Source organism: Cervus canadensis, chromosome 6 (assembly GCF_019320065.1).
Source record: "Cervus canadensis isolate Bull #8, Minnesota chromosome 6, ASM1932006v1, whole genome shotgun sequence".
NCBI classification, from domain to species: domain Eukaryota; kingdom Metazoa; phylum Chordata; class Mammalia; order Artiodactyla; family Cervidae; genus Cervus; species Cervus canadensis.
In genome coordinates, this window is record NC_057391.1 from 43,791,108 (window position 1) to 43,818,930 (window position 27,823).

Below are 27,823 nucleotides of genomic sequence, written 5' to 3' on the forward strand. Positions count from 1 at the left end.
AGCGGGGCAGGGGGGGACCTGGGAGGCAGGGCTCAGCATCCACAGCTCCCCAGCCCGCAGCACAGGAGAGTCTCCTAGGCCTGCCCTTGGAGTCTCCGGTGTAGGAGTCCGGGCGGAAATCCAGAATCCACACTTGAGGAAGCTCCCTGAGGGAGGCAGATGCTGAGCCGGAATGCAGAACCCAGGTACAGTCTATTTGGCAAGTTCAGAAACATGTCCTGACTGATAGCTCTGCTGAAAAGCTGCCTGTGAAAGGATGAAGGCAGCTAGGCAGACACCCCGAGAGGCAACACCACTCACCTGTACCCAGAACTGGTCACCAAAACCACGGAGAACAAAATGCACGCCCCCCCCCGCACCCGGCCTGGCCTACAAGGCTCCCATGGCAGCCTGCCTGCTCCCCAGGTGGGATCCTGACTCACTTGCCATGTTACAGGCATGTAGGTCTACCTTTTTTCCCCATTGGAAATCCTCCCCCACTCTGATCTCAGGGCTTCTGCTTTGTTCCCTTCGCTGCCTGGACCTCAGCTTTTTTCATCCTTCAGGTCTCAGATCAAACGTCACGTCCTCAGAGACCCTATCTGACCACTTGTGCCACAAGCCCATCCTCACCGGAATACCCTCAGCTTGCCCTGCTTTATTTAATGCACTTAGCTGTAATATAATAGTAATAAAGTAATGTGGAATTATTTCCTTGTATACCATCTGCCTTCCTTAACTGGGATGGAAGCCCCAGGAGGGCCGGCCTAGACTTTTGTTGTATTTTGCACTCAGAACAAGGCCTGGCGTGTGGTGGGCACTCAGCAAATAGTCAGGGAACGAGTGGATATACAGGTGTGAACCCACATAACACTAGATGGAACACAGCGGCTTCACTCTTCTAACTGAAGAGACAACAGACCACTTCCTCTGGGTGTTACACTTGGAATCTCAAGTACCAGGCGTCCTTAGGAATTCCATGATGCTGGGTATTACATTTACATCTTCTGGGTCCAATAGCTACAATAACAACTCCTACTTCTTACAGCAACAGCTTCCCTGCACAGAGGGCAGTATTCCATGTGCCGAGCCAAGTACAACGCACATGATCTTATTTAACTTTCATCACTCCCTTTTCGAGTGGGAACTACAATGACTACATCCATACTTGAAGAGACTGGGAAGGTCGGGTTGGGATTCAGACTCTGGCCAGTGTGATGCCAAGGACACGGTCTTCACTTCCACACTGTATTGGGCTCCTGTGGCCCTGGCTCCTTATCTGCAAATGAGGTCAGTAGTGCTAGCCCCTCCCCTCCCCCCCCCCCACCACCCTGCTGGCAGGACGAACCAGATAACAAATGTGAAAACATCTTAGAAACACTAGCATCCCAGATACTGTAAGCATAGCCACACCGTGACTCCCAGCCTCCCACCCTCTCCATCTCGTGGCTTCTCACCCAGACTGCACGAACCTCTGCCAGCCTCTAAAACCACAGGGCAGGCTGGGTTGTGGCGGGACTCCTGAGGAGGGGCTGTGGTGGGGGCCACAGGGGAGAGGCGGAGCGGGCAGGTATGCTGCTGACACCTGGCACACACTGTCCCCTCCCAGTCACTGGACAGTGACCAGGAGCAAGTGGGGGTACCTGTCAGGGGGACTTCTTGCACTGGTGGTCTCAAAAGAAGCTGGGCTCTGGGACTTCTGGATCATTTGGGAGACTAAGACTAAGCAATTCGATACATTTTGGATTTAAATCCAAAGGTCTAAATCCTCCCAGCTGATTCATTCCAGGTTGAGCCAGGCTCGGGTTCCAACTGCACTCATGCATTTTCTAGCTTTTCCTTCCTCCATGCGGGTAAGAATAATGCCCAAGCAGAGACTTCTGTGAATGCTTTGAATTCCACAGGGCAGTCAATCTGGGCTCTGATATTATCAAAGAGAAAGCCAGCACAAGGAGTAAAAAGCCAACACATGGAATGTTTCCTTCAAGGGGCTCCGCTCCACTGGAAGATGTCAGGGAGGGAGGGGTCACGGCTGTGTGCGAACAGAGCTGGTGGTCTTGTATTCATTAGGACAGTAGCTGTCATAAACTCTGGCACAGGACGGACGGACGCTTTGTCTCCAGGGATGTCCAAATGGGCCTAACAGGCTTGTTAATTGAGTATAGTTTAAGCAGTGGAAACTGAAGTGTTTACCATTTGATGGTGCTGGAGGGTGAAACAACAGAGCGATGTTTAAATTATGTACTCAGGAATGGGAAGAATCCATCAATGATGGCCATGGTTGGCTGTTAGTTCAGCAAGAGCTCAACTGCTCTGTTGGGCATCCATGATGTGTGGAAGCTGTGTGTTTGTTTCAAAGATCAATAAACCATGGTTCCTGTCCTTGAGGAGTTGATGATCTAGGCTGGGGGCTGAGGACCTGGCAGGTAACATCAGTGAAGTGGCTGAATCCAAAGCAGAGAATCACAGAGCCTGGAGACCATCACTGCCCCCCAGTTCCTCTCTCACCTCCCCTTCAGAGTCAAATTTCTCAAATGGGGCATCTATACATACTGCCTCCTACCTTCACCCTCATCTGGCCACTCCTCACTAACAGCCCTGACTGGGTGACCACTGCTATCCATGGCCCTGGGGCTGGCTCTCACATCTTCTTTCTTGCCTCCTTGGCCACATCTCTGGAGGGCTGAAGCACTCCTTCCTGTTAACATCATCTTCCCACCAGCTGTTGCCACTTCCCAGTCTCCTTAGGCATCTTTTTTTTTTTTTTTCCTGAAGATGGTCCAAATGATGGATTCCTCAGCTTTGCCTTGACTCCGTCTCCTCATTCTCCTCTCTGGTTGTGGTCACTGTTTATTGGAGAACAAGCCCTGCATCCACACTCTCAAACCTGAGCCAGCTCAAGCCTATTCACTTGTTTCCACCTGAGTGTCTCTCTGGAACTTCTAATTCAAAACACACTGCAATCTGAATGCATCTGCATCTATATCCAGGTCAGCCCTCCATCCAAGGAGCCTCGGCTGGGTACTGGGAGCCACTGTCCATTCACTGATGTAGTAGCCTGAAACACACGGTTGTCCTGGCCAGCTCCCTTGCCGTTATCTCCAAACGCTCAATGTGACCAATCATTTTCCAAGCCTGGCAGAGACCTCCTTACAGATTCCTCTCCAATCTGTGGGCTTGGATCCATCGCCACAGCCATACCACAGTCCATATGCCACTATTCTGCCTGGATAACTGCTTCCTACCAGTCCCTAAACCACAGATGCGCCTACACACATACTGTGTATTCCCCAAGTTCCTATTTTGCCTTCAGCTTCTTCTAAGATCTGTGCATAGAGTCTGTGGGAACACAAGGCCTGACGACATGCCTACCTGGGTCTCGGGGTCATCAGAGCCCAGGCTGGCGGCCCCCAGTTTGACCACCTCAGCGAGCTGGGTGATGGTGGCTGCAGATGATTGAGCTGCCTGGGCCAGTTTGTCTGGAGTGGACGCGGCCCCCGACACCAGCAATTTCGTGTCTTCCACCAAGGCCTTGGCTGTCTTCAGAATGTTCTCCCTGAGAAGGGGGGGGAGGGCAGGGCAAGGGGGGAGACAAAGGGTAGACCTTGGTCACCGGTAGTCAGGAAGAAAAGAAACTCTGTGTGTGTGTGTGTGGTAGTCAGGAAGAAAAGAAACTCTGTGTGTGTGTGTGTGTGTGTGTGTGTGTGTGTGTGTGTGTGTGTGTGTGTGTGTGTGTGTGTGTGTGTGTGTGTGTGTGTGTGTGTGTGTGTGTGTCAGGAAGAAAAGAAACTCTGTGTGTGTGTGTGTGTGTGTGTGTGTGTGTGTCTGACTCTTTGCGACCTCAGGGACTGTAGCCTGCCAGGTTCCTCTGTCCATGGGATTTTTCAGGCAAGGATAGTGGAGTGGGTTGCCATTTCCTATTCCAGGGGATCTTCCTGACCCAGGGATTGAACCCACATCTCTTGTGTCTCCTGCATTAGCAGGCGGATTCTTTAGCACCACCTGGGAAGCCCAGTTAGGAGGAAAAGAAACCCTCCTAACAGCTTTTATTAAAGAGAGGTGATCCAGTTCTCCTCTTGTAATAGGAGCTCTCATCTCCCATGTAAGAGAATTAGGATAGAAGAGAGGAAAGTCAGCTCAGAGTTCCCAGTCAATTAATAGTAAAACTTCAATTACAGATTCAGGGCTACCAGCTTGGTCCCCTTCCCCAGTCCCATAGCTTCCTCCTTGTGGTTGCTACTATCCCTGAAAATACGTCGCAGCGACAGGGAGCTGTGAGGACACATGGGCAAGGGGACCTGGACATCAGAGCCCAGGGGGCTGGGTTTTGGAAGGGGTGACAGGGCACTGGGAATCACCTCCCCTGCCCAGTCTTGGGGCTATGGAGAGAGGAAGAAAGGTGCTGGACATGTTGCAAGGACATGGGGGGACATACCCAGCAGAAAATAGAGATCCTAGCACCTGCCTCTGAAGCAGAGTCTGAAGAGCCAGCCTGGGAGAGACAGCAGGCTTGGAGCTTCACTCTCCATTTAGGTGGGAGCTAAATGCCTGTCCGGGTCACTCCCAGTCCCACTAAGGTTAGTGAAAAAATCAAGGGCATAGCTTTTTAGCTTAGGGAAAAAAAAAAAAAGGCAAAAAAGTTATCCTCTGTTGGAGCAGGCTGGATGTAGGTTGTGAAAGGCAAAGCTGGAACACAATTATGTTTGCAGTTGAGAAAGGCACTTATTTTGATTACGTGGTCCATTTCTGCCACTTGAACATCCTTTTGAAATAAAAATGCATAACCATATTTCTGGATGTTGGGCAGCATCTCCAAAGTCCATCAGGCCACACTGAACTTCTCCCTGTCCAGGAGCCCCCAGGATGGCTGTCACTCCCATACCTGTGGTCTGCAAATGTCTCATTGTTCTCTGCATTCAGGGTCCCTGCAGTCGCAAACATGATGGTGGTGTCCAGGTCGGCGATGATCCCGGATACGGCAGTGGCAGCTGTGATACATGCCTGGGTTCCCTTGTTCCCAGCCTGGAGAGCGGACAGCACCAGGGATACCTGAGGGCAGAGTGGGAAAGTCAGTGGGTGTGGAAGATGGAGAAAATATAACCCAAAAGTTTTCAAACTAAAAAAAAAAAAAATCACAAAGAACACAAAAAATAGAAGAGGAAACTCTTCCAAACTCACTTTACAAGGCCAAAATTACTCTGACACCAAAACCAGGCAAAGATACCACAAAAAAAGACAACTATAGGCCAATATCCCTGATGAACACAGAGCAAAAATCCTCCACAAAATATCAAGAAACCAAATTCAACAAAACAATAAAAGTATCACACCCCATGATCAAGTGGGTATTATTCCAGGGTTGCAAGATTGGTTCAACATCCAGATATCAATGTGATACACCACAATTACAAAACAAAAGGTAAAAATTAAATAAGTCATCTCAATAAATGCAGAAAAAGCATTTGACAAAATTCAACAGCCATTTATGATAAAAACTCTCAACAAAGTGCATATAGAGAGAACATACCTCAATATAATAAAGGCCACATACAACAAGCCAATAGTTAACATTATATTCAAAGGTGAAAAGCTAAATGCTTTTCTTCTAAGATCAGGAACAAGACAAGGATGGCCAACCTCATCAGTTTAATTCAATACAATAGTAGAAGTCCTAGCCAGAGCAGTAAGACAAGAAAAAAAAAAAGCATTCAAATTAGAAAGCAAGAGTAAAACTGTCACTATTTGCAGATGACAAGATATTCTAGATAAAAAACTCTGATGACTCCATTAAAAAAACACAAAACTTTTAGAATAAATGAATTCAGCAAACCTGCAGGATACAAAATCAATAAACAAAAAACCTATTGTGTGTCTATATACTAACAATGAACTATCAGAAAGAGAAATTAGGAAATCAATCCCATTTATAACTGCATCAAAAAGAATAGAATACCTAGGAATAAATTTAACCAAAGAGGAGAAAGACTTGTATACTGAAAGCTATAAGAAGTCAAAGAAATTGAAAAAGGCACAAATAAATGAAAAGATATTTTGCGCTCATGGATTAGAAGAATATTGTTAAAATATCCATACTACCAAAACCAATATACAATTCAACACAATTCTTGTCAACATTAAAATGGCATTTTTCACAGAAAATGAACAGTTCCAAAATTTGTATGGAGCCATAAAAGATCCAAATAGCTAAAGCAATCTTGAGAATGAACAAAACTGGGGGCATTATGCTTTTTGATTTCAAACTAAATCACAAAGCAACAGTAATCAAAACAGTAAGGTAAAGGCATAAAAACAGATATGAAGATGGAATTAGAGAGCTCAGAAATGAACCCAACCATATCTGATCAATTAATTTATGACAAAGGAGCCTAGAATATACAATGAGGGAAGAACAGTGTATTCATTAAATGGTGTTGAAAAAACTGAACAGCCATATGCAAAAAAATCAAACCGGATCACTACGATTCACCACACACAAAAATTAACTCAAACTGGGTTAAATGTAAGACCTGAATATAAGACCTGAAACCATAAAACTTCTAGAAGAAAATACAGCTGGTCACTTCCTTGACAGAGGTCTTGGCAATGGATCTGACACTAAAAGCATAAGCAACAAAGCAAAAATAAACAAGTGGAACTTGTTTACATATTGATATACATATATATGTGTGTATATATATACACATATATATATATAAAACTAAAAAGCTTCTGCACAGTAAAGGAAACCACCAACAAAATGAAAAGGCAATCTACTGAAAGGGAGAAAATATTTGCAAATCATATATTTGATAAACAGAAATAGAACTCAAACTTATATAACTCAATAGCCCAAAAAACCCTCTCAAAACCATCATTTTAAAAATGGGCAGACTATCTAAATGGACATTTTTCTGAAAAAGAAACACAGATGGCTAACAGGCGCATGCAAAGATGCTCCACATAATTATCAGGGAAATGCAAATCCAAACCACAGTGAAATATCTATCACCTCACATCTGTCAGAAAGTTTATTATCAAAATGAAGTAACAAGTGTGGGCAAAGATGTAGAAGAAAGTGAATCCTTATGCAACTTTTGCTGGAAATAGAAATTGGTGCAGCCCTATATGAAAAATTTTATGGAGATTCCTCAAAATATAAACATAGAACTATCATATGACCCAGCAATTTCACTTCTGGCTATGTATTTGAAGAAAATGAAAACACTTACTCAAAAAGATATATGCACCCTCATGTTCATTGGAAAACTATTTGTCATAGTCAAGACATAGAAAAAATCTAAGCGTCCATCAAAGGAAGTTAGATAAAGGAAATGTGGTACATACATGCAATGGATATCAAAGACATTATACTAGAGAAATAAATCAAAGAAGGACAAATACCACATAACCTCCCTTTTATGTGGAATCTGAAAACAAAGGCAAAAACAAACACCAAGCCCATAGATACAGACTGGTGGTTGCCAGTGGTGGGGGATGAGGAGGAGGAGAAATGGGAAAAAGAAAAGAAACTTTTTGTTTTTAGTTTAAATAAACTGAATGAAAAGGAAAAAACAAAAACAGAAACAAAATCCAATAAAATGCACAGAAAAAGAGATCAGATTTTGGTTATGCCAAGGGGGTGGGGTAGAGTTTGGTGGTGGTGAGACTGAAGAAAGGTGGTCAAAGGCACAAGCTTACAGTTTTAAGGTAAATCCTAGGGCTGCAATGAACTAATGATGACTATAGCTGACACTGCTTTGTGATCTTGATAAAAGATGCTAAAGTCCTAAGAGTTCTCATCACAAGGAAAAAATACATAGACACATATACTTTTTGCATTTATACGAAGTATGAATGTTAACTAAACTTGTCATGATTTCATAGCATACATGAGAAATCCTGATGCCACAAAACCTAAACCACATACAGTGTTATATGTCAACTATATAAATCTCAATAAATCTAGGGGGAAAAAGTAAAAAACAAAACAGAGCAAACAGAACAGTGAATTTTCTCTCTGGGAGTCAATAAGGCTTGGGGTTACCAGCAGTTTGGGGTCAGCAGCTCTGCCACTGCTGGCGACCAACATTGGGCAGGCTGTTTCACCTCTCAGTTTTTGCATCTGGAAAAGGGGGCTGTTACTTCTTACCAACCAGGGCCGATGGGAGGAATAAGTGGGGGAAAATGCACATAAAGTACTAATAAGGGTTTACTAGATGGGCTGGAGAAGACTCCTGACAGTCCGTTGGACTGTAAGGAGACCTAACCAGTCAATCTTAAGGGAAATCAACCCTGAATACTTGTTGGAAAGACTGATGCTGAAGCTCCAGTATTTTGGTCATTTGATGTGAACAGCCGACTCATTGGAATGGGAAAGATTGAGGGCAGAAGGAGAAGAGGGCATCAGAGGATGAGATGGCTGGATGGCATCTCCAATGCAATAGACATGGACTTGGGCAAACTTCGGGAGATGGTGAGGAATAGGGAGGCCTGGTGTGCTGTAGTCCATGGGGTCACAAAGGGTCGGACATGACTGGGCGACTGAACCACAACAGAGGGCAGATGCTACTTGATGATAAAAACCACAAAGAGGGTTAAGGATCAGGCTCCTATGAACAGTGTGGCAGTTTCTGTCCCCCTGATCAGACTTTCTGCAGAACAGCCCTCTGCTGACACTTGCCACTCCTTCACTCGGCTGCCTCTTGACTAGAAATTCTCCAGAGTGGACCCCAGAGGGGCTAGAGCCCAAAGACGATCCTTTCCTTTAACCTCTCCACCCCACCCCCGCCTCGCGCCACCACCTGCCACCAGCACACCTTCATGGTCCTAGAGACATTTCCCCGCAAGGCAAGCTGGATCTGCCTCACCCCTGGGGACGGCTCTCCTGCCAAAGTGGAGAGAAGCTGAGCTCTCTTCACAACCGCCTCCTATCTCTCAGGCCTCCCCCTATGTTCCTGCCACACCAGCCCCCTCCTTCCTTCCCCACCCACCTGCTGTCTTCCTTTTATGGCTATGCCCTCCTGGCTGGGGAAGATCACATAGACACACCTAGACAGGTAAGGATGAGATGGGCGGGCAGGGAGATGCAGCAGGAATCTACCCGTAAGGCTAGATGCTCTGACCGAGCCAACTCCCTTCCTCTGACCCCTCTCCCGGCATCCTGAGTCCGGGGTACTCTGCTTGGAGAAGCAGGAAGATGGAGGGAGGCCAGCTCAGGAAGATCAGGCTGCATGGCCACGCTCACTGGCACCTTGCAACTTGGACCCCCTCCTCCCCTCCCTCATGCTCCTGTTCCAAAGTCTCCTACAGGGGAACTTGGCAGGGGTGACTTCAACAACAGGAAGGGCTTTCAAAGGAGGGAGAATGCCTTCCTCGAGCTGAGAGATTTATTTCCTCGTCCTGGGGAAGCCTGGACAGTCCTGTGGGCTGCGGGAGACGGATGCCTGACCACAGTGAGAGGCCACGGACAGAGGAGCCTCTGTCCTGGCGGCTTCCGGGGGAGGGTCCTCTGTGCACCCCTCAAGTCCTGCGGCCAAACTTCTCAACAGTGAGGAGCTCTCTGTCCTACAATCCAAGTGAAGGAGAGGGAGACACCCGCTAAGCACGGGTGCTGCTGCTGGCACCCCACGCGGCCTGTACAGCAGCGGCCCTGAAAAATAACTCTGAGAAACCAGCCAAGCAAAACCATCAGCAAACTGCAGGAGGCTCCAGGAGGAAGGGACATTCAGAACGGGGTGCTGTGAACCAGGGAAAACCTCCTAGGAGAAGGGGTGTTGGAGAACAGAGTTAGCGAACAGTGGTTGAAATCAGTCAAACCTTGAACAGGGTCCCTGGCGCTGTGCGAAGCTCTTTGACACTTATCGCTGTATATAACCTATACAACCCCTGGGCCAGGTATTCTACTTCATCCTCCCTTGACTGACAAGGAAGTTGAGGCGTGGCAGGGGGAAGTAGCTGAGCTGAGCCCTATGCTCTCTGCTATGAGAGTCTGTCTCTACCAACAGCTGCCCATAGCGTCAGGAAAGGCCCTGTGGCTCCTGTTCCCCTTCCCCACCATGTGACCTTGTGGGGCTTAATCCTGCTCACTGTACCGTCTCCTCTGGAAATAAACAGGTTACACAAGAGGAGATGTGGGTCCTTCTTACCTAGTCTCAGCACTTGGGAGCCTCCCTGAGAAGGGACGGTGGGGGCAACGGTGTCTCCAGGGGCTTCAGGAGAGGTCCTGGCGCTGACTGTGACTTGGACGTGGTCTGGCCAGTCTGTTCATAGGAGAGCCCATCAAGGTGACCACCAGGGCCCTGACCTCGATGGGACAGCCCCTCAGTTTCTCAGGATGACAGATCACCCCCAGCTGCCTGATGTGCCCCAGCCCTGGAGAGATCCTGGGTGGGAGGGAAGACAGCTGGCCCTGACTGGGCTGGCTGGTTTTGGGCTTGGTTTCCTGGTCAGAAAACACCTAGGCAGAGCCGGGTGTCATCGTGCCTGCCTGGCCTGAGGGCTGCTCCTTACCTTCTCTGTGACAGCGCGGGCACACTCGATCAGCTCCCTCTTGGTATAGCTGTCCGTGGGGCACACCTGGAGGGCCCCCGCCTTCTGCACCAGGAAGATGCAGCCGTGGCCCAGGTCCTGCACCCGAGTGCGAATCTGGAAGCCGATCTGTGGAGGCAAGTCCGGGTGGGGAGGCAAAGTATGATGGCCCTGCCGTCGAGGTCTTCCCTCCGTGGAAAATTTCTCCTATGTCCTAGGGGAGCCTGGCTAGGAAAATTCCACTGCTATTAGGAGCCTGTGTTTGGTGAACTATGGAATTTGGTTGGGTTTGCTTCCCTTTTTAGAGACTGTAAAATGCCCACAGTCCCCAGTAAGCAAGCTTAGTAATATTTGTTACCTTTTCTGCTGCATTGCTTATCTGTATCCTGAGCCACTAGGTAAGAATGTTAATTAGATGAACTCTGTGGGATTATTCATTCAACCCGTGTTTATTGAGCCCTTCCTGTGTGTCAGGGCCTCTTTGAAGCAGCCAAGGCATTTAATTTCATTGATTCCTCACAAAAGCCCAGAGAGGGTAATTAGAAGTTCAGAATATATAGCTTTAGTATAAAGCATATTTTAAAGGGTTCAAATTCTTACAAAATTGCTATGTTTACCAACCAGAACGCCTCTTTTCCTCAGCAGTACCATGGAGTGAGAGCAGCCATGCGGGGCCCAGGCTTCCTTTCCAGCAAGCCTGAGGTTTCCGTAAAAAGTTACCCTTTTAGAGCTGCTGGCTCAGCAGGCATGCATGCTTTTAATGACCCCTCGGTTGTGTGATCAGAAATGGTAATTTGCTTAAAAAAAGCCAAATAAGCTCCACTATGGATAAGGTGCCAGCTGTCTCTTCATGGTGTAATAATTTCCACCTCCATTTCCCAACTTTGGTTTTTCTAGAAGTCACATACGGATGGGAGAGCTGGGCCCTAAAGAAGGCTAAGTGCTGAAGAATTGATGCTTTTGAAATGTGGGGCTGGAGAAGACTCTTGAGAGTCCCTTGGACAGCAGGGAGATCAAACCAGTCTACAGTAAAAATCAACCCTGAATATTCACTGGAAGGACTGATGCTCAAGCTGAAATTCCAATACATTGGCCACCTGATGCGAAGAGCCAACTCACTGGAAAAGACCGTGATGCTGGGAAAGATTGAAGGCAAATGAGAAGGGAGTGACAGAGGATGAGATGGTTAGATAGCATCACTGACTCAGTGGACATGAATGAACAAACTTTGGGAGATAGAGAAAGACAGAGGAGCCTGGTGTGCTGCAGTCCATGGGATTACAAAGAATTGCACAAAACTTAGCGACTGAACAACAACGGCAAACCATCTCCCAAAGTTTGCATTCTTCTGGCTTCGTTTCACAGTCTTCATTTTGGTCTGATCAATACAGCCCAGGTAAGCAACTGAACACAGAACAAAACACCCCTAAGCTAAGTGTTATTTTAAAAACATCCACAACAATTAGAAGCTGGGTGCTTCTCCTTCCAGAATCTCTCAAGAAGAGTTACTCGGAGAGTCCAGGTTTTATGAGTAAAACCTGGGAACTCACATACCTGGGAATTTGAGCTACCTGGATGCAGTCTTCCAACATCATCCCGTGTGTCAGAGTTTATGAAAGCGCAATTCCGGGGAGTGAGGAGGCTGCAACTGCTCATTCTGTTATAGACAGACATAATGCTTTCAGGGGAAAATGTTATTCCCTTAACCCTTTGAGGCCCAAAGGATGTTTAAATCCATTTGGTAATGCATTCTCCTGCCCAGGAAGTGAGCTTCTGCTCTTTGGGGTGTCTTCTAATCACACATGAGCAGGTGCTACAAAAGCTCTATAATTAGGCAGGGCTTCTTGTTGACCGTCTCCACATGGAATAAGACACGAGCATCAGGCCAGGATCGTGCAACCAGATAGCTCTGAAAACACATCTGGACTAGTGCAGCATCAAGGTCACCATCGAGAACGAGCGAGGCTTGAATTCAGCCCACACAGTAGCAATGCCATTTAAGCGCATCTCTTTGCTGGGCATGTCTGCTGGTTTAAACATAAGGTCAAGCTGAAGCAGGGGGATGCCCCAGTAAAGACTACTCTTAGTCTGGCTCTAGAGACTTTTCAGACCCATATGGTGTAACCCTAAGTTCTCAAGAGTCAGAGCAAGGGACTTCCCTGGTGGCCCAGTGGTTAAAAATCTGCCTGCCAATGCAGGGGACACAGGTTCAATCCCTGGTCCAGGAAGATTCCACATGCCAAGGAGAAACGAAACCTGTGTGCCACAACTACTGAGCCCTAGAGCCCATGCTTTGCAACAAGAGAAGCCAGTGCACCACAACAAGGGAAAGCCTGTGTGTAGCAAAGAAGACCCAGCACAGCCAAAAATAAATAAATAAAAAAAATTTAAAATTAAAAAGAGAAGAGTCAGAGCTAACCCAAAGGTAGGAGCTCTGCTGTCAAGGATGAACACAGGTCTTTAAGGGGCAAGATACTAACAGGGAAGTCAAGTAAGGGGGGATGGAGAAAGAAACAATCAAAATAAAAAAAGACCTTATGAGTTCAGTCTTCCCATTTTACAGATGAGGAGACTGAGGCCCAGAGAAGTGCTGTGATAAGTCCAAGATCACACAGCCAATCCCTCACAAAGCCAGATGACAATCTAAGTCTTTCATCCCAAGCACGGTGCACTGTTCGTTAGATCAGTGTTTTTCTAATTTGATTTTTTTTCCCACTTAGCAGCAGAACCCTTTCCCACTCCCCAATAAAATCTTTCATGGAAACTCCACATCTAAAACTTAAGGAACTTGTTATTACTATACTCTTTCTTTGGAGTTAAAATTTATATTCTTGACTCAAAAAGTCAACAGTTGAGGCTAAGTTAAAATTTATATTCTTGACTCAAAAAGTCAACAGTTGAGGCTAAGTTATAATCCCAAAGATGGAATTATAAAGGCCAGTTACAGCCTTGGCCACCAACCTGTTTCTGTATTTTGCCCTGGTTGCATGGTGTGGAGGATCCTGGTCTGTGCATAAAGCAAAAGGGAAGCATTCTCTCACAGATCCCTGGCCACACCAGACAGAGCAGATGCTATGCCAGCCAGAGGCCAGCACAAAACCACCCATGCCCCAGGGCAAGGCGGGGTTGGGGGGGGTGCAGTGAATGTTTAAAAAGGGAAACTCGAGTCAAACATGTGCAGAACTTCCAGAGGACCAGCTGGGTGTGGGTTCTAGAGAATGTGGTATGAAGTTACTGTGCCAGAAAAGACCTGGTTTCCGGAAGAGCCTTCTCTAGGCACCTCTCCTGCTCCCTGCACGGAGCTGAGCCCGGGCTTTCTGTTTGCAGAATAACAGGGCACTGGGACAACACAGGCCACCGAAATCACTCCCCAGTCACCTGGGGGTGGAGGGAGAAGGCACCCACTCCTGAGCTGTCCCCAACCTGAAATCTATGGGCCGACATGATACATGGTGGGAAGACACCCCCCGCCCTGCCACCACCACCCACGCATGTTCTCTCAGCCCCCTCAGAAGGCTCTGCTATAAAAACACACCCTAACGTCCTGATGTTCAGCCTCCTTCCTGAAGATGACATCATGTTTGTAACAAGCAATCCTCCAGATACAACTATGGAGCTGGCACAGCAGTCACCAGTGGGAAATTTCAGTTAGGAAGCCCGAGGAAGACCAGCACCAGAAAGCAAAGGGATGAGACCAAATAAATTCAACAACAGAAAAGCTTTGGAGTCCTTAGTCAACCCTGGGCTTGGTCCTGGAGTCTGGGTCTGTGCTAGGTCACATGACTATCAGGGCAAAGAGCACAGACTGTGATCCCCAATAAATCTGGGTTTGAATCCTGATTTTTTCTGTCTACACAATGACTTGTTACCTTCTTACTATACTTGAAACATTCACTTACTCCAAAAAGTTATTTAAAAAACGGGGCTTGGGACTTCCCTGGTGGTTCAGTGGTTAAGAATCCACCTGCCAATGCAGAGGACATGGGTTCGATCCCTGCTCCGGGAAGATTCTACCTGCTGCCCGGCAACTAAGCCCCTGTGCCATAACTACTGAGCCTGTGCACCTAGAGCCCTGTTCTCAACAAGAGAAGGCACGGAAATGAGAAGCCTGCTTATTGCATCTCCAGAGTGGCCCTGCTCATTGCAACTAGAGAAAGCCTGCGTGCAGCAATGAAGACCCAGTGCAGCCATAAATAGGTCAAATTTTAAAAGGAGGGCAGGTTCAACACTAACTATTGCAGCTGGGTGGTCCTGGGCATTTCTCAGAGTTCCCTGAGTCTCCTTGGTTTGTTTATCTATGAAATGGGAAGGGCAAATGATTCTCGCCTCACACACAGTGCAGTTGAGGGAAGATGGGCCAGAGCCCAGCACAGTATCTGTGCCGCATGGATTGAATAAATGGTTCGCATACTCCTATCTGTCTCCATGGGCACATGGGTTAGTGAAGGACACCAGAATCAACACACTCAATGCTACTGCAATTTCACAGGACGTTTTGTACTGCTGGAGGAACATCCTAAAAGGGAATGCATTTTGAAAGGCTGTTTCAGATAAGGGCTTTGAAAATGCTAAGCTTCTCAAAGCAACACTAAACTTCTCAGCAAACAGGACTAACCCCTTCCACCCCCTATCCCCCCCACCCCCAGTGATCCAACTCACTGCCAGTGTTTATTATAAAGGAATGTTGCTCCAAGACATAAAACTTGGAGTTTGAAATTGGCAACTTGAGTCAAGCAATACTTAAACCTCAAGAAAAACCCTCAATTCCCCCATCCTGCCCAAATAAAAGTAAAATGGAGAAGATTGTCTCCTGGTTTTGTGCCTTGCGGGAAATTAGAAGCCTGGCTTTCATGAAGTTCTGGCTCTTATTTCAATTGGAGGGAGTCTAAGAAACACTGATCCATCATCTTTTACTGCCTCAAACTAAACAAAACGTACAGATTTTTCTCAGGCTTCAAGATCAATTACATCGGAAACCAGGTCAAGTATAATTTGCCTGGGAGAGCTTGTGGAAGTTGGAAAGGCAGTAATGGATGTTATCTGACAAACTACAGTTTCTCCTGAGACAGAAAACATGGCGGGGAAAACCAGCGTGCAGGGCAGAAGCAGGGCATTGCTTTCCTACCTACAGAAAGTGGACTGGAAAGTTTTAGAGATGTCTAGAGTGGACGCCCATCCCATCTGGGGGAGAGGGCTGTGGTTCTCACCACAGGCTCTTGACAAATGTTCCTGCCAGTTTTTAAGACACCCAGTGTTATGAGTGGTTACAGCAACGTGCTCTCAGACATGGCACCATCATCACTAAACCTTTCCCCAGTGTTTACATTTAGAAGCCTGTGGCTCATGGGGTTTGTATCTTTTTCCTTCTTTTTTTAAAAAGAGGAAGTGTAGTAGTAGTGTAGTGTTAGTCGCTCACAGACACAACTGTCTGACTCTTTGCAACCTCATGGACTGTAGCCCACCAGGCTCCTCTGTCCGTGGGATTCTCCAGGCAAGAATACTGGATTGCCATTCCCTTCTCAGAGGATCTTCTTCCGGGTCTCCTGCATTGCAGGCAGATTCTTTACCATCTGAGCTATAGGGAAGTCCCTTTAAAAAGAGGAAACGCATCATAAAATGCCAAGCTGCCAGAGGGTTTTAACTTTTCTGGAGAAGCTATCGCAGTGATGTTAGCAAAAGTTTTGAATTTTCCATGGAAAAACTAGCAGATACAAAGCTCCAGCTCGATGTTCAGAGGGCAGAGCCAGGACTTTTCCTGTCATTGTCACACTCTAGAAAAGACCAAAATGCTGACTCGGCAGAGCAGACTGCAGGCCTGAAGTGAAGGGGGCAGCTTCTTACTTGCCCTGGATATAAATATTTTCACATGCTGTGATGTGGGGCTCTCCTGGGTATACACATAATTCCACAGTCTTGGGAAAAAAAAACTACATTGCTTTAGGGATCTCCTAAACTTCTCAGTTTTCCCCCAAATATCTGTCTGGCAAATGCACACAAAGAATTTTCCTTTAGCAAGCCACCGGTAATTTTATATCCTCTCTGCCCCTCTGCGCTCCAGGTCACACTGCTCGTGTGTCTGGAATGTAAAACACATCTCAAGATGTAACGGTGAACAGGGGAAACCTTAATGGAAACGTCAGCTGCCGCAAAGGCAGGGCCAGGATGTAAAGGAGCTTGCTGCTTTGCTTTTAGCAATGCAATTTTTTTCCTGGCCTATTTTGTTTCAGTGGTCTGGGCTGTAATTAGAAAACTGTTTGCTTCATACACAGGGTGGGGTTGCTAGCTCATAAGAACTCAGATGTGGAAAGCGCTCTATAGATCACAAGGTCTTCACTCAGCAATGCAGCTAGGCTAGCAGCACTGAAACTAACCAAAGAAAACTCATGGAAATTCCATCTTTAAAGATTTCTGGAGACAAGAGATTCAAATCTTCCCCCACAATCACAGTCCCTTTTAGTTTTCAATCCTCTCGAAAAGCCAAACACTTCTTCCTTTTGTCCAACCAAGCTTTCCCTTACTGTAACAGAAGTTCCCTTGTGCTTGTTTATGAAATTCAAAATTGCATGTTAACTTCCTTTTGTCCAACCAAGCTTTCCCTTACTGTAACAGAAGTTCCCTCATGCTTGTTTATGAAATTCAAAATTGCATGTTAATCACATGAATTATGAGGCTAGTTGCTCTTACTAAAGGAGGAGGGGGTCTGTTTTTTGTTTTTTAATGATGGGCCTGTGTAAAGAAATCAATGGAATCTTATTCGGGTCTCTGATCATTTTTCTTTCCTGGTAGTGACTTGACAGACTCACGGCAAATAGAATTATTCATGCTGCAGTCTAAAAACTCAATCATCCTAAAATCTCAAAACGCAGGCACTGTTAGAAACTAACGTCATCCCATGCTGAATATATATGTATGCAAGTACATATATATGTGGTATTCCCATTTACATGCATTGTTACAACATACGTTAGAAAGTGATTTGGTTCTGGGTCTTCACTTCGGTAGTGTCGCTGGGAGTCTTGGTGAAGACATGCTTAGACCTGACTCCCAGGAGAAACAGTAACCTGGGGACACTGTCTGTCATTGAAAGGAGAAGGGAAGACCAGCCACAACCTTCTTCCTTGACAGCCTGGTACATCTCAGAATGTCATGGACAGGGTTTTGCCCTCCTGGCAGAATCCCATGGATGTCGTTACCTTGTTTTCCCTGGGTCCCTGAAATTCACTCTACTATTCTTTACTGCAAGCTGGTCTTTCTCTAGGGGGCCACACACTGGGTCAGGCCCCTTCCATGTGTTTAACACTGATATAGGTGTAATCAGGGGCCCCAGAGTTCCACCCACCCTGTGTGCTGGTCAATGGACCATTTGATTTCTCAGAGGATCAGATATGGGACCTCTCAGAGAGTGGCCTCTAGAGTCAATCTTTTGCCAGTTTAGTATAGGTGTTTCGAGGTAAGTCTGTGTTGGCCGTTAAGGAAAGTGGCTTAGGGAAGACAGGGAGGGAAGGACAAGAAGTCCACAGGGATCCAAGGACAGGGATCTGGACCAATTCTTCAAAAGCCACCAACAATATTTGGGCAAGACTTTGTTTCACAAAAGCCGGCTGGCTACATAGCCTTTTCTCAAGGGAGGGGGCGGGTAGATGCCATCCTTGGCTTGTCTAATACTTCTGTGAGCCTTTGGAAAATATACAAATAATCGAGTGGGTTGCTAAGCAAGCACAGGAAGTAAGAGTAGAATGGCAATGTGTGTCCTGCTCTTAGCATCAGATGATGGGCTGGGGGACAGGAGACCCAGCAGGAAACTGCCAACAGAGTCCTGTCGGAAAGCCCACCTCCCCAGGTGGCTCCGGCTCTATGCCCGGCAGCCTTAGGAAGGGCAGCGAGCCTGGAGCACAGGCTGGGGCTACTGGGTGTGAACCTGCGGGGTTGGCAGCAAAGGAGAGGGAACTATGCCTGGCTGTGGCTACGGGGCGGGGTGTTCTGGAGTGGAGCTGAGCTATGGAGACCGCCCGCCCCTCCCACCCCCACCATCGCCCGGCCGGGGGAGCGGGCACTAGTGTGGGTTTGCTTCTAAAAACAGGGACTTAAGGTGGCAGACCTCCTCTGGTTCCGCCGTGGCTGCTGCCAGCTGGCCCTGGAGAGCCAGGTGCCCATAGTCACTGGTCATTTGTGAAGCCAGTCCTCCCAACTCCTCCGGGTTAGTAACCGACTTAGTCATCTGGAAAAAGAAAACAAGCAAGACACACACACACACAGACACACAGAGAAAAGCATGAGAACCACGTGTTAATACCACTGGGAGCCAAAGGGTCTCATTCACTTTTAAGCTTGTGTGGCTTGCGTGTGGGGGCTGGACGCTGGAGAGCCCAGTTCAAGCAAAGCCCATGCGGCAGCCCACACGAGAGGCCAGCGGGTCCTGGCCGGGTCAAGGCGACATGCTCGGGTTCAGGCTGTGCAGTGTGGAGGCCGGGCCACGGGGTCCACTCTCTGGGAGCGGTAGCCTCCACCAGCCCTGCCCTGCGGGGTCACCAGGGGAGCCCCCCAGAGAAACCCCAAGGGAGCCCAGCCCTGGGCAGGGCGTGCCCCAGGTCGCACGCTGCTCCCAGGCTGGCCTGGTCTCTGGGGACCCGGGAGCAGGTGCCATGCCACCGAGAGAGGCCACGAGGACAGGATCATCAGGAAATCGTGCCTGGGGCAACGGGTAAGTCTAACGTTTTTGGTGGAAGGAACTCACAGAATACAAGTTTGCGATAACACTGCTCTGAAGAAAAATGACGTTTCAGTCATAAATTCAATGAGGAGGATACTGTAGCCTAAATGGTCAAGTTCTGCCTTTTTCACTCTGAAGATACTCTATAGTTTTCTTCCGCTTCATAGAAAAACTCACCTCACTGTACTCTACAGAGCTAATGTGCTTGCTTCTAGTTTTTTTTTCTCCTCCGACAAAAACGCCTCTTAGGTCTCACAAGGGCAGTTGTAGGCTGCCACCGACATAGGTGTCCATATCCCTCTTGGATCCAAGGCCTCCTCCCTCCGTCCCCCCTGTTCTCTCACTCTGGATGACAATACTTCTTTACTCTTTGTGGCATTTGAAGTCCTTGATTTTAAAGGACTTAAAAAAAAAAAATCTGTTAAATGACTATACAACCACTCAAGCTGGACAGGAACGTGGGCCCACCTAAGGCATGTTTACCAGGAAATGTCATAGGCTTTTGGGTGGAGGTGTGGGTTTGCAGGAAATACACACTGCATGCCGAGAGAACAAGACTGTGCCCAAAGCTGCTCCATGTGACCCTGCCATGAGGAGCACAATGACCCTGGGGGCCATCGGTGTAGGGGGGCTCTTACCCCCCAGGGTGCTTCACCCCTCAAGGCTCCAGCCAGCCCACCCAGGAGCAGCAATACTGGGCTCCTTAGGTGCATGGACACTGACGGTCAAGACAGGCGGGCTGAGGAACCTTCCTCCAGAAACTCCTGAGGCCACTGAAGATATTTTCACCCCTTTTGTGCTACACTCCCTGCCCAGAGGAGTCAGCGCTGCTGGGCGGCCGGATTTGAGCCATGATGCCCCTAAGCACTCCTGAGCAGGGCCAGCTCAGGGCCGACTCCAGCCCTCTCCCAGTTGCCGAGATGGGCACTGTTCCTTCCTCTGCAGTCCAAGTCCTTTTCAACAACATTGAGCCTGGCACATCTGCAGAGTTTCTAAGAATGAACAGCTGCCGCCAAGGGAGCCTCTGTGGTCCAAGCTCAACCTCTAGTGGACACATGACTACATGACAAAACCATCAAGAGAGGTGCCTGGCCTGATGGGGCAGGGACCATGCGGTGGCCCAGTCTGGTCCCTGCAACTCAGGTTTAGGTGGCAGCATCTAAGAGCCCATCTCTTAATTTTATCCTGTGACATCTGAGCCTTCAGAGGTTAAGAACTTTCTTACTAGGTCCTCATATGAATGCTTTGAGGACAGTACTTTTCTTTCCTTGTACAACTTTTTAACCCTATCAAGATAGTATTCACTGAATCTCAATGCCATTTATAGCTAAATATCCATATAATACAATTCTGAATACATTACATTTTAGGAAAAAACAAAACAAAAAAGCCACCTCCAAAAGTTACACGCCTTCTGTTGCCAGGAGAAAAAAATTTTCATATAACCACAGCATTTCATTTTGCCTGAAAGACTGTCAATATTGTACTACTCATTATAAGCACTGTCCAAACATTAAAATTTGATTCCATCAGACAATCTCAGTTTTGTCTCCAAAAGCCTTCTCTTGTACTGTAACTTTAATCATTAAAAACATCTCAAGTTTTCTGTGTGATAAATAGGATTTTGCTCTTTCTCTGTAACTCGCAACTTCCTTCTCATTTTCTCATTTTCTCCCTTTCCTTTGCTCCCCTGTCCTCATGCCCAACTCTTAGTCATTTTAATCTGGAGCTTTTTCATGAGCAGAGTGTCCACTGTGGCCTGTGTCCAGTGGCCTGAGGCCTGGGACCACAGGCAGCCAGAAAGACCACAGATTGGGACAAAGCTGCGGCCTGGGAGGAGCTAGAAACAAAGAGGACTGATCTCTCTCCACCACAGACCCCAGAGCTGAAGATCCAGTGGTGTGGTGGGTAATAGGGCAACCAGCAGTGGTGGAGCAGCCCGTTTCCTTCTTACCATTTCCTGAGCTGTTACCGCAATAGCTTTGGAGTATTTAACCACCGTAGTCTGATAGTCGACAAACGTCCCCTTTGGTTCTGGAGGAGTACCTTCATCCAGCTACAGGAGAGAAGAAAAAAAGCCCATGGGTCATCAGAGGCCTGTTCAACATGAGCTTCATTTTTCAGAATCAGTAACTTGGAAAAATGGAGAGGCCTGCAGAGTTTTTTGGTCCAGAGTCAACAGAATCCCCCAGCTTCTGTGATAGGGACTCCTGTGATAGAGATGCACACGAGGTACTCAGGGCACACAGACAAGGGGAAGCTCCCATTTGTTGGAGGAGAGTGGCAGGGCTGTCCGGAGGAATGGTGCTCCAGTCAAGTCTTACCAGGTAAGGGGTTTGCCATACACAAAAGGTGGGGAAGGAGTCTCAAGGAGAGGGAACAGCACTCAAGCACATGGGGAGGTGGGTGTGAATTGGACACATGCAGCAAAGTCAGAATGGTGGACAAAGAGCTGGGGGAGGACGCAGACCCTCCATCACGAAGGGCTTTCCTAGGAACGGGGTAGCCCAAAGAGGTCTCTACTTCTGGTAGAGAGAACCCTCGCTTCTGACCTACCTTGGGGAAGAGAAGGTGGTGGAAACATAGGAAGAACTTGTTTATCTGACCCTAGCATCACAGAATTGAGAGATCAGTTTGGAGGGGAAGGGGTAGAGAAGTGGGTTGGGGGTCTGCCCCTTGAAGGGCTGGGGATTTTACTGGCTTGGAAGACTTGATTTGAGACCTGGTTTCAAGACTAGTGAATGGGCCTCAAGCTGGGTATTTAAACTGGTTCTCTGGTCTTTCACTGGAAATTTTGAAGCTCATCATAAGGTTATAATAAAGATCAACTGAGATGCTAACCCATCTACATGAATGGACTGGAAAGGATAACCAGAATAATGAAGATGATGATGGTGATAAAGTCCATGATGGTTATGAGGAAGGCAACCCATCCTCACCACCACCATCATCATGACTATCACCACTGGTTGCCGAATGGTAATCTAGGTGAGGAGACAAGGTGAACGGAAATGAATACAGGAAGAGTGAGAGTAGTGAACAGGAGAGGGCTGTGGAGGGGGTGGGAATCAGGCTGGATCTATTTAATGAAGAACGTTGCAATCATGAAGAAAACGGTGGGATCTGCAGTAGGCAATGATCTATCTGAGAAGATCTCCCTGGCAGCTCTCTGGTAGACAGTCTTCAGTCTGGGAATATACTAGGGACCACAGAGCAATTAGGAAAAAGGTTAGATGGCGTCTTCAGTGGGCGCTATATATCATGAGCAGATCCCAGCTACAATGTGAGTTGAATGAATGTGTCACTGTAGCCTAGTATAATGTGCTTGCATAAACTGGATGTAATCTCTACCAAACCAACAACACAAACTCCAGGATAGATTTTTTTATGTTTCTTTATCAGGAGATAGGGGGCCTCACTGGTCAAATGAGGATTGAGGTGTGGACTCGCACACTCAATATAAATAAACTGGGCATCTCACAAGGGTCAGGCCATGTGCTGGGAACCTCCACATGAGATGTGGTGTAACTGCAAATGTGCCAGGATGTTGGAGCTAGAGGGCATCTTAGAACACAGCGGCCATGGGCTGCCATGATGAACATTTTCCCAGTGTGAAGACAATGAGAACAGTAAGAAGAAAGAAGTAACTTTTTAAAAAAATAGGATTTAAAATTCATTTAGTTGAAAGAACTTTCCTTCATTCTGAAATTATAGCCTTTCTACTTTTTTTTTGGTGTTAACATGGCCTTTATTTTATGGAATACTGCTGATGTAGATACCAAGGTTTTTGTTTGTTTTGTTTCTTTAACTACCTTCCTTGATCAAAAAGAAAAAAAAAATCTTCCAAACACAAAAGCAAACAAAGAAAAGGGATTTGGTCATAAAATCCCAAAGATTGAGACTAAGCTCGTTGAATGGGGGAAAACAAGGTTTAGAAAGCTTGAGCAATTTGCCCAAAGTTACCCAGAAAGCTTATTACTTCATGGTAGCCGCTTCCCCATTGCTCAGATGGTAAAGCATCTGCCTTGCAATGCAGGAGACCCAGGTTCAATCCCTGGGTCAGGAAGATCTCCTGGAGAAGGATGGCAACCCACTCCAGTACTCTTGCCTGGAAAATTCCATGGATGGAGGAGCCTGGTGGGCTACAGTCCATGGAGTCGCAAAGAGTCGGACACGACTGAGCAACTTCACTTTCACTAACCTATTAATTCCCAAATCTTCTGGTGCTTACATACAGAGAGAAAAGTCTCAAAGAGATCCTCCAGAGCAGAGGCTCTAAAAGTGGCAAGAATTGCACCCAGGTTAGAATTAACTTTGTGTACACTGGATTTCTTCTGCCACTCACTGCCTTTTGGAACTTCAGACAATGATTCTAATAGTATGTCAGTGTTTTAACCAAATAACCTAAACTCAGAAAATGACATATTTATAATGTGTTGCTGCTTAGGTGCTCAAATGACCTGAGATACCACTTAATACAGAGTTCCCAGTGATAAGCAGGCCGGGGTGGGCTTAGCAAAGAGAAGAGACACTGTGTGGTACCTGGGATGGAAGGTCAGGGTAGATAGGAGTTTAGGAGTATCAGTGAAATCCCAATTACAGTTAAGTCACCTACATATGAAGGAAATCTACTCCAAGAGCATGTTTGTAAGTCCAGCTTGCTTTAAGTCCAAAAAAATTAGCCTTTGTAACCAACTAACAATCAACTATATGGTACTATACACTGTAATAGGTTTATAATACTTTTTACATGAATAATACATAAAAACAAAAAATAAACATTTAAAATCTTACAGCATAGTATCTAGAAAAGTACAGTAGTACTTTATAATAGTTGGCATACCAGGGCTGGCATCGAGTGAGTAGGCAAGAAGAGTTACTACTGGAGGAGAGAGAGGAGGTAGGAGATGGTAGAGCTGAAGGATCATTAGCAGTTAAGAGATGGAGGGCAAGTTGCAATTTCACTTATGCGTGACGTTGATGGCACAGGTTCTGGTTCCTTGCTGGAAACAGATGCATGTTTGCGACTTGAAGGTTCATTCATATACAGGGGACTTACTGTATATACCTTGCAGAACTGAGGGGAAAAAAACCCTCTGCTCATAGCCTCTGGTGCTCATGTTATTAGCAGTTCCTAATTATTGCCCTCAGGTAACATCAGGCCTATTTCCTAGTACTTCCAAAAGAATCCAGTGTGTCCTGGGCTGACAGCACAGCTTTTATACCCCTGAAATCAGACAGTACAAGAGCCACTTTCCTTCTTGAAGAGCTATCACAATATGCAAGGCTCAAAGGCCATCAAAAAAGACTTCCCTCTTCCAGGGATTTATGCAACTCTTCCCTAGAAGAAGAGTGATGGTGAAAAGCACCACCTAAGAAGGAAAAGCTTATCATTTGACTTCCTAATTTATACCTTGAGTTGCATTATTTAATATCTTTGGTAGATACAGGGCTTAATTTCAAAGCTTTGTTGTTCTGATTTTCTAAAAATCAAACAAACCCACTAAGACTTAACTAAGGGCCTTGAGGAAGTGAAGAATTCCATTCATTTTCTGCGAAACTATCCAAAGCTGAAGCATGAGAAGCCTACAGCAAAAACTACGGGAGTGCTTAGACAAGGCAAGCCTGGGGTCTCTGAGGGATCCCAGCCCAGCTTGGGACGTTATCAGTCTGACAATGTCTGCATAATGTTTAATGGGAATTATCCTAATGATAGTTGTAGGCTATCATCTCTTTACAGAGATACCCACCAACCAATCTTCTCTAAATTAGCAATTAAAGACCACTTATTATCCTGAAAAACCCCATTAGTGCATTCACCATCTGACAATGGACATTTCAAAACACAGATGAAGTCTACAGTTCTTGGCTATGCTATCAGAGAACGGCAATTAGATGCTGATGAAGAGTTGTTCATTCTAATGAGTAGCAACTGGCACGACTAGGGAAGGATTCCTTGGGGAAAGAGCACGAGATACTGCCCAGTCATCCTTTCCTACTGACCCAACTCAATTGAAGGGTCACTGGAGAAGAAATGATACCTCTGACATCTGTCTGCTGTTCCCTGAGGGTTTAACACTTACCATTTCAGTGGTCTCTGCACTGGGTTATATGCCAGAACCATGGGGAGATTTTTTAAATACTAGGATCCATGTTAAAAATAAGTAAAGTAAAATAGATTAAATTAAATTAAAAAAATACTAGGATCCACCACCCCATAGAGATTCCAAAGGATTAGGGCTGGGATAGAGTCAAGGGATGTACATTCTAAAATGCTCCCAGGGATTCCAAAGGAGCCGTTTTGAAGACCAGCACTTGGGAATCGCTTCATTACTTCATTTTGGAGTCTGTTCCCCACAACAACTCTATGAGGTGGACAGGGAAGGTAAATAATAACTTCCATCTTATAAGTAATTATAGGACTTGCCTGGTGGTTCAGACAGTAAAGTGTCTGCCTACAATGTGGGAAACCCGGGTTTGATCCCTGTGTTGGGAAGATCCTCTGGAGAAGGAAATGGCAACCCACTCCAGTACTCTTGCCTGGAAAATCCCATGGACAGAGGAGCCTGGTAGGCTACAGTCCATAGGGTTGCAAAGAGCTGGACACGACTGAACGACTAAACTTTCTTTTTTTTCACTTTCATCTTATAAATGAGGGGACCAAGGATGCCTTTTCCATTGTCCCCCTGTATAAATGTGAAAGAAAGGGTATGTCCAGCTTACAAAAGTCATGAATGAGTAATAAAGAATTAAGAGTATGCTGGACATTTGATAGAATATTTGTACATTAAGCAGACCCCTCAAGAAAAGAGGAGGCTTGGTGGTGTCAGCCTGGACTGCCGGCTCCTTAGAGAAAAGCCTCTGGGACCAATTTCGAGGGAGATCTTGGAGGAAATGGAGTTAAGGAGTACAGGAGGGCGTCTGGGAGCCCAGACCCACCTTGCTCATGGCTTCTGCGATGGCATCAACCATGCCTCCCACCAACCCCACTTCACTGGCAGCTTCATTCAGTGTCACCATGATGTCGTCCACGGCCTCTTTCATGAGCTGGGCGGCCTCCGTGATGGCATCGTGGGTGTGCTGTGCCTGAGAAGGAGGGGTTGGAGGAAGAAGATAATTGCAGTTGCATAAGCAGATAATTGCAATCCATAAGCAGAAGACAGTGGTGCTTAATCTCTTGAGAATCACTTCACTTTTTTAAAAGATAACCTTAAAAAGCAGAATATAGAACTATACTCTCACTATATAACACAAAAATGTATTCTCTATTTTTTCCTTTCCTTTTATTATATTTGTATACATTTCTTTGCCAGATAAATAAAAAACCAGAAGGACAAATAGAAAAAAATCTCTTTTTGGAATCAAAATGGAAAAAAACCCTGCAATTTCAACCAGCGTCTTATGACTAATTTTATGTGACTATGTTTAGGGTGGTAGAAAAAGAATGCCACAGATTCCCTAATAAGTTGACAGATTTATTAGGAAAAGAAAATGATATAAATTAAAAATGTGTTCCCAACCAATGCACTTCTAGTCAAAGTTACCCCACACACTAGAATTCCATTTCTATAACACGACTGGATTATGGAAATATAGGTACAGACGGGAGAGAGAAACCTGCAGAAGGCTACATGGGCTTTGAAACTGTGTCACAAATTACATTTACATGAGGTTGGAGAGACGAATGATGAAAATTCTCCAAAGACAGACACTCTGCAGGCTGGAGTGCTCATGAGTTCCCCTAGACAGTCCTCAGAGAAGCTTTAATAACATGTATGCAGTCCAGAGCAGGCGCTGGAGAGTAAGTGAATGAAAGGATGAAAGAATGGTGGTACCAGCCTCCTTAAAAAACACCTCAAGTGATAGCAAGATGAAGGGGGAAAGAGCTAAGGTCCTGAGGTCAGAAAAAAACTGGGGCTGAATTTTGTCTCCACTGCTAACTAGCTAAGCGGTTTGGGGTGAGGCTTCCTAAGCAAAATGGGAATGATTATAACCATGCTATGCAGTGAAAGTCTAATGAGGTGATATGGCTGCAGGCATCTTATCATTTATAATAAGAGCAGTCTAGTAGGGGGCTGTGCCCTTACCCAGAAATCTGACCTAATGCTGGGCAATTGGTGTCAGAATTGTATCGCACCAGGTACTAGATGCCCCCACACAGTGGCCACAGCTGCCCTGATGCTCCTCGGAGGAAGATGAACCCTTGAAAAGGACCAAGAAACTGCATCTTTACTTTGGCAGATGAGAAAGTAAGGAAGTCAGTAAGAGATGGTAAGTGATAACTCCTTTGCATGATTAAATAAAAGAGTTCTAGAAGAGGCTACATGAGCCATATGAACTGGTTCAGCCTGTGGAATTGAAAAGTCATGGGAACCAAGAAGAGTCCTTTCAAACCAACATCTGATGAGATGTGAAATGTATTAATTATGGATGGTTATTCTCAAGGTGGGGCTTCCCAGGTGGCTCAGTGGTAAGAATCCACCTGCCAATACAGGTTCAAGATGTAGGTTTGATCCCTGGGTCAGGAAGATCCTCAGGAGAAAGAAATGGCAACCCACTCCAGTACTCTTGCCTGGAAAATCCCATGGACAGAGCAGCCTGGTGGGC

At 46.3% G+C, this 27,823-nt stretch overlaps 1 protein-coding gene across 8 annotated transcripts in view; it reads right to left on the bottom strand.

The window, feature by feature from the left end:
* Positions 1–27,823, bottom strand: part of TLN2 (talin 2) — a 492,565-nt gene that overhangs the window by 43,436 nt on the left and 421,306 nt on the right. For 7 of the 8 annotated variants that reach the window (XM_043471776.1, XM_043471778.1, XM_043471773.1 and 4 more), the window contains 6 exons: positions 26,156–26,302; positions 21,171–21,272; positions 18,605–18,724; positions 10,489–10,635; positions 4,862–5,028; positions 3,352–3,535 (listed from right to left, as the gene is read on the bottom strand). In XM_043471776.1, the coding sequence (XP_043327711.1) occupies positions 3,352–3,535; positions 4,862–5,028; positions 10,489–10,635; positions 18,605–18,724; positions 21,171–21,272; positions 26,156–26,302 (867 nt within the window). The remainder of the gene's footprint in view (positions 1–3,351; positions 3,536–4,861; positions 5,029–10,488; positions 10,636–18,604; positions 18,725–21,170; positions 21,273–26,155; positions 26,303–27,823) is intronic. The other variant, XM_043471781.1, reaches the window with a different exon arrangement.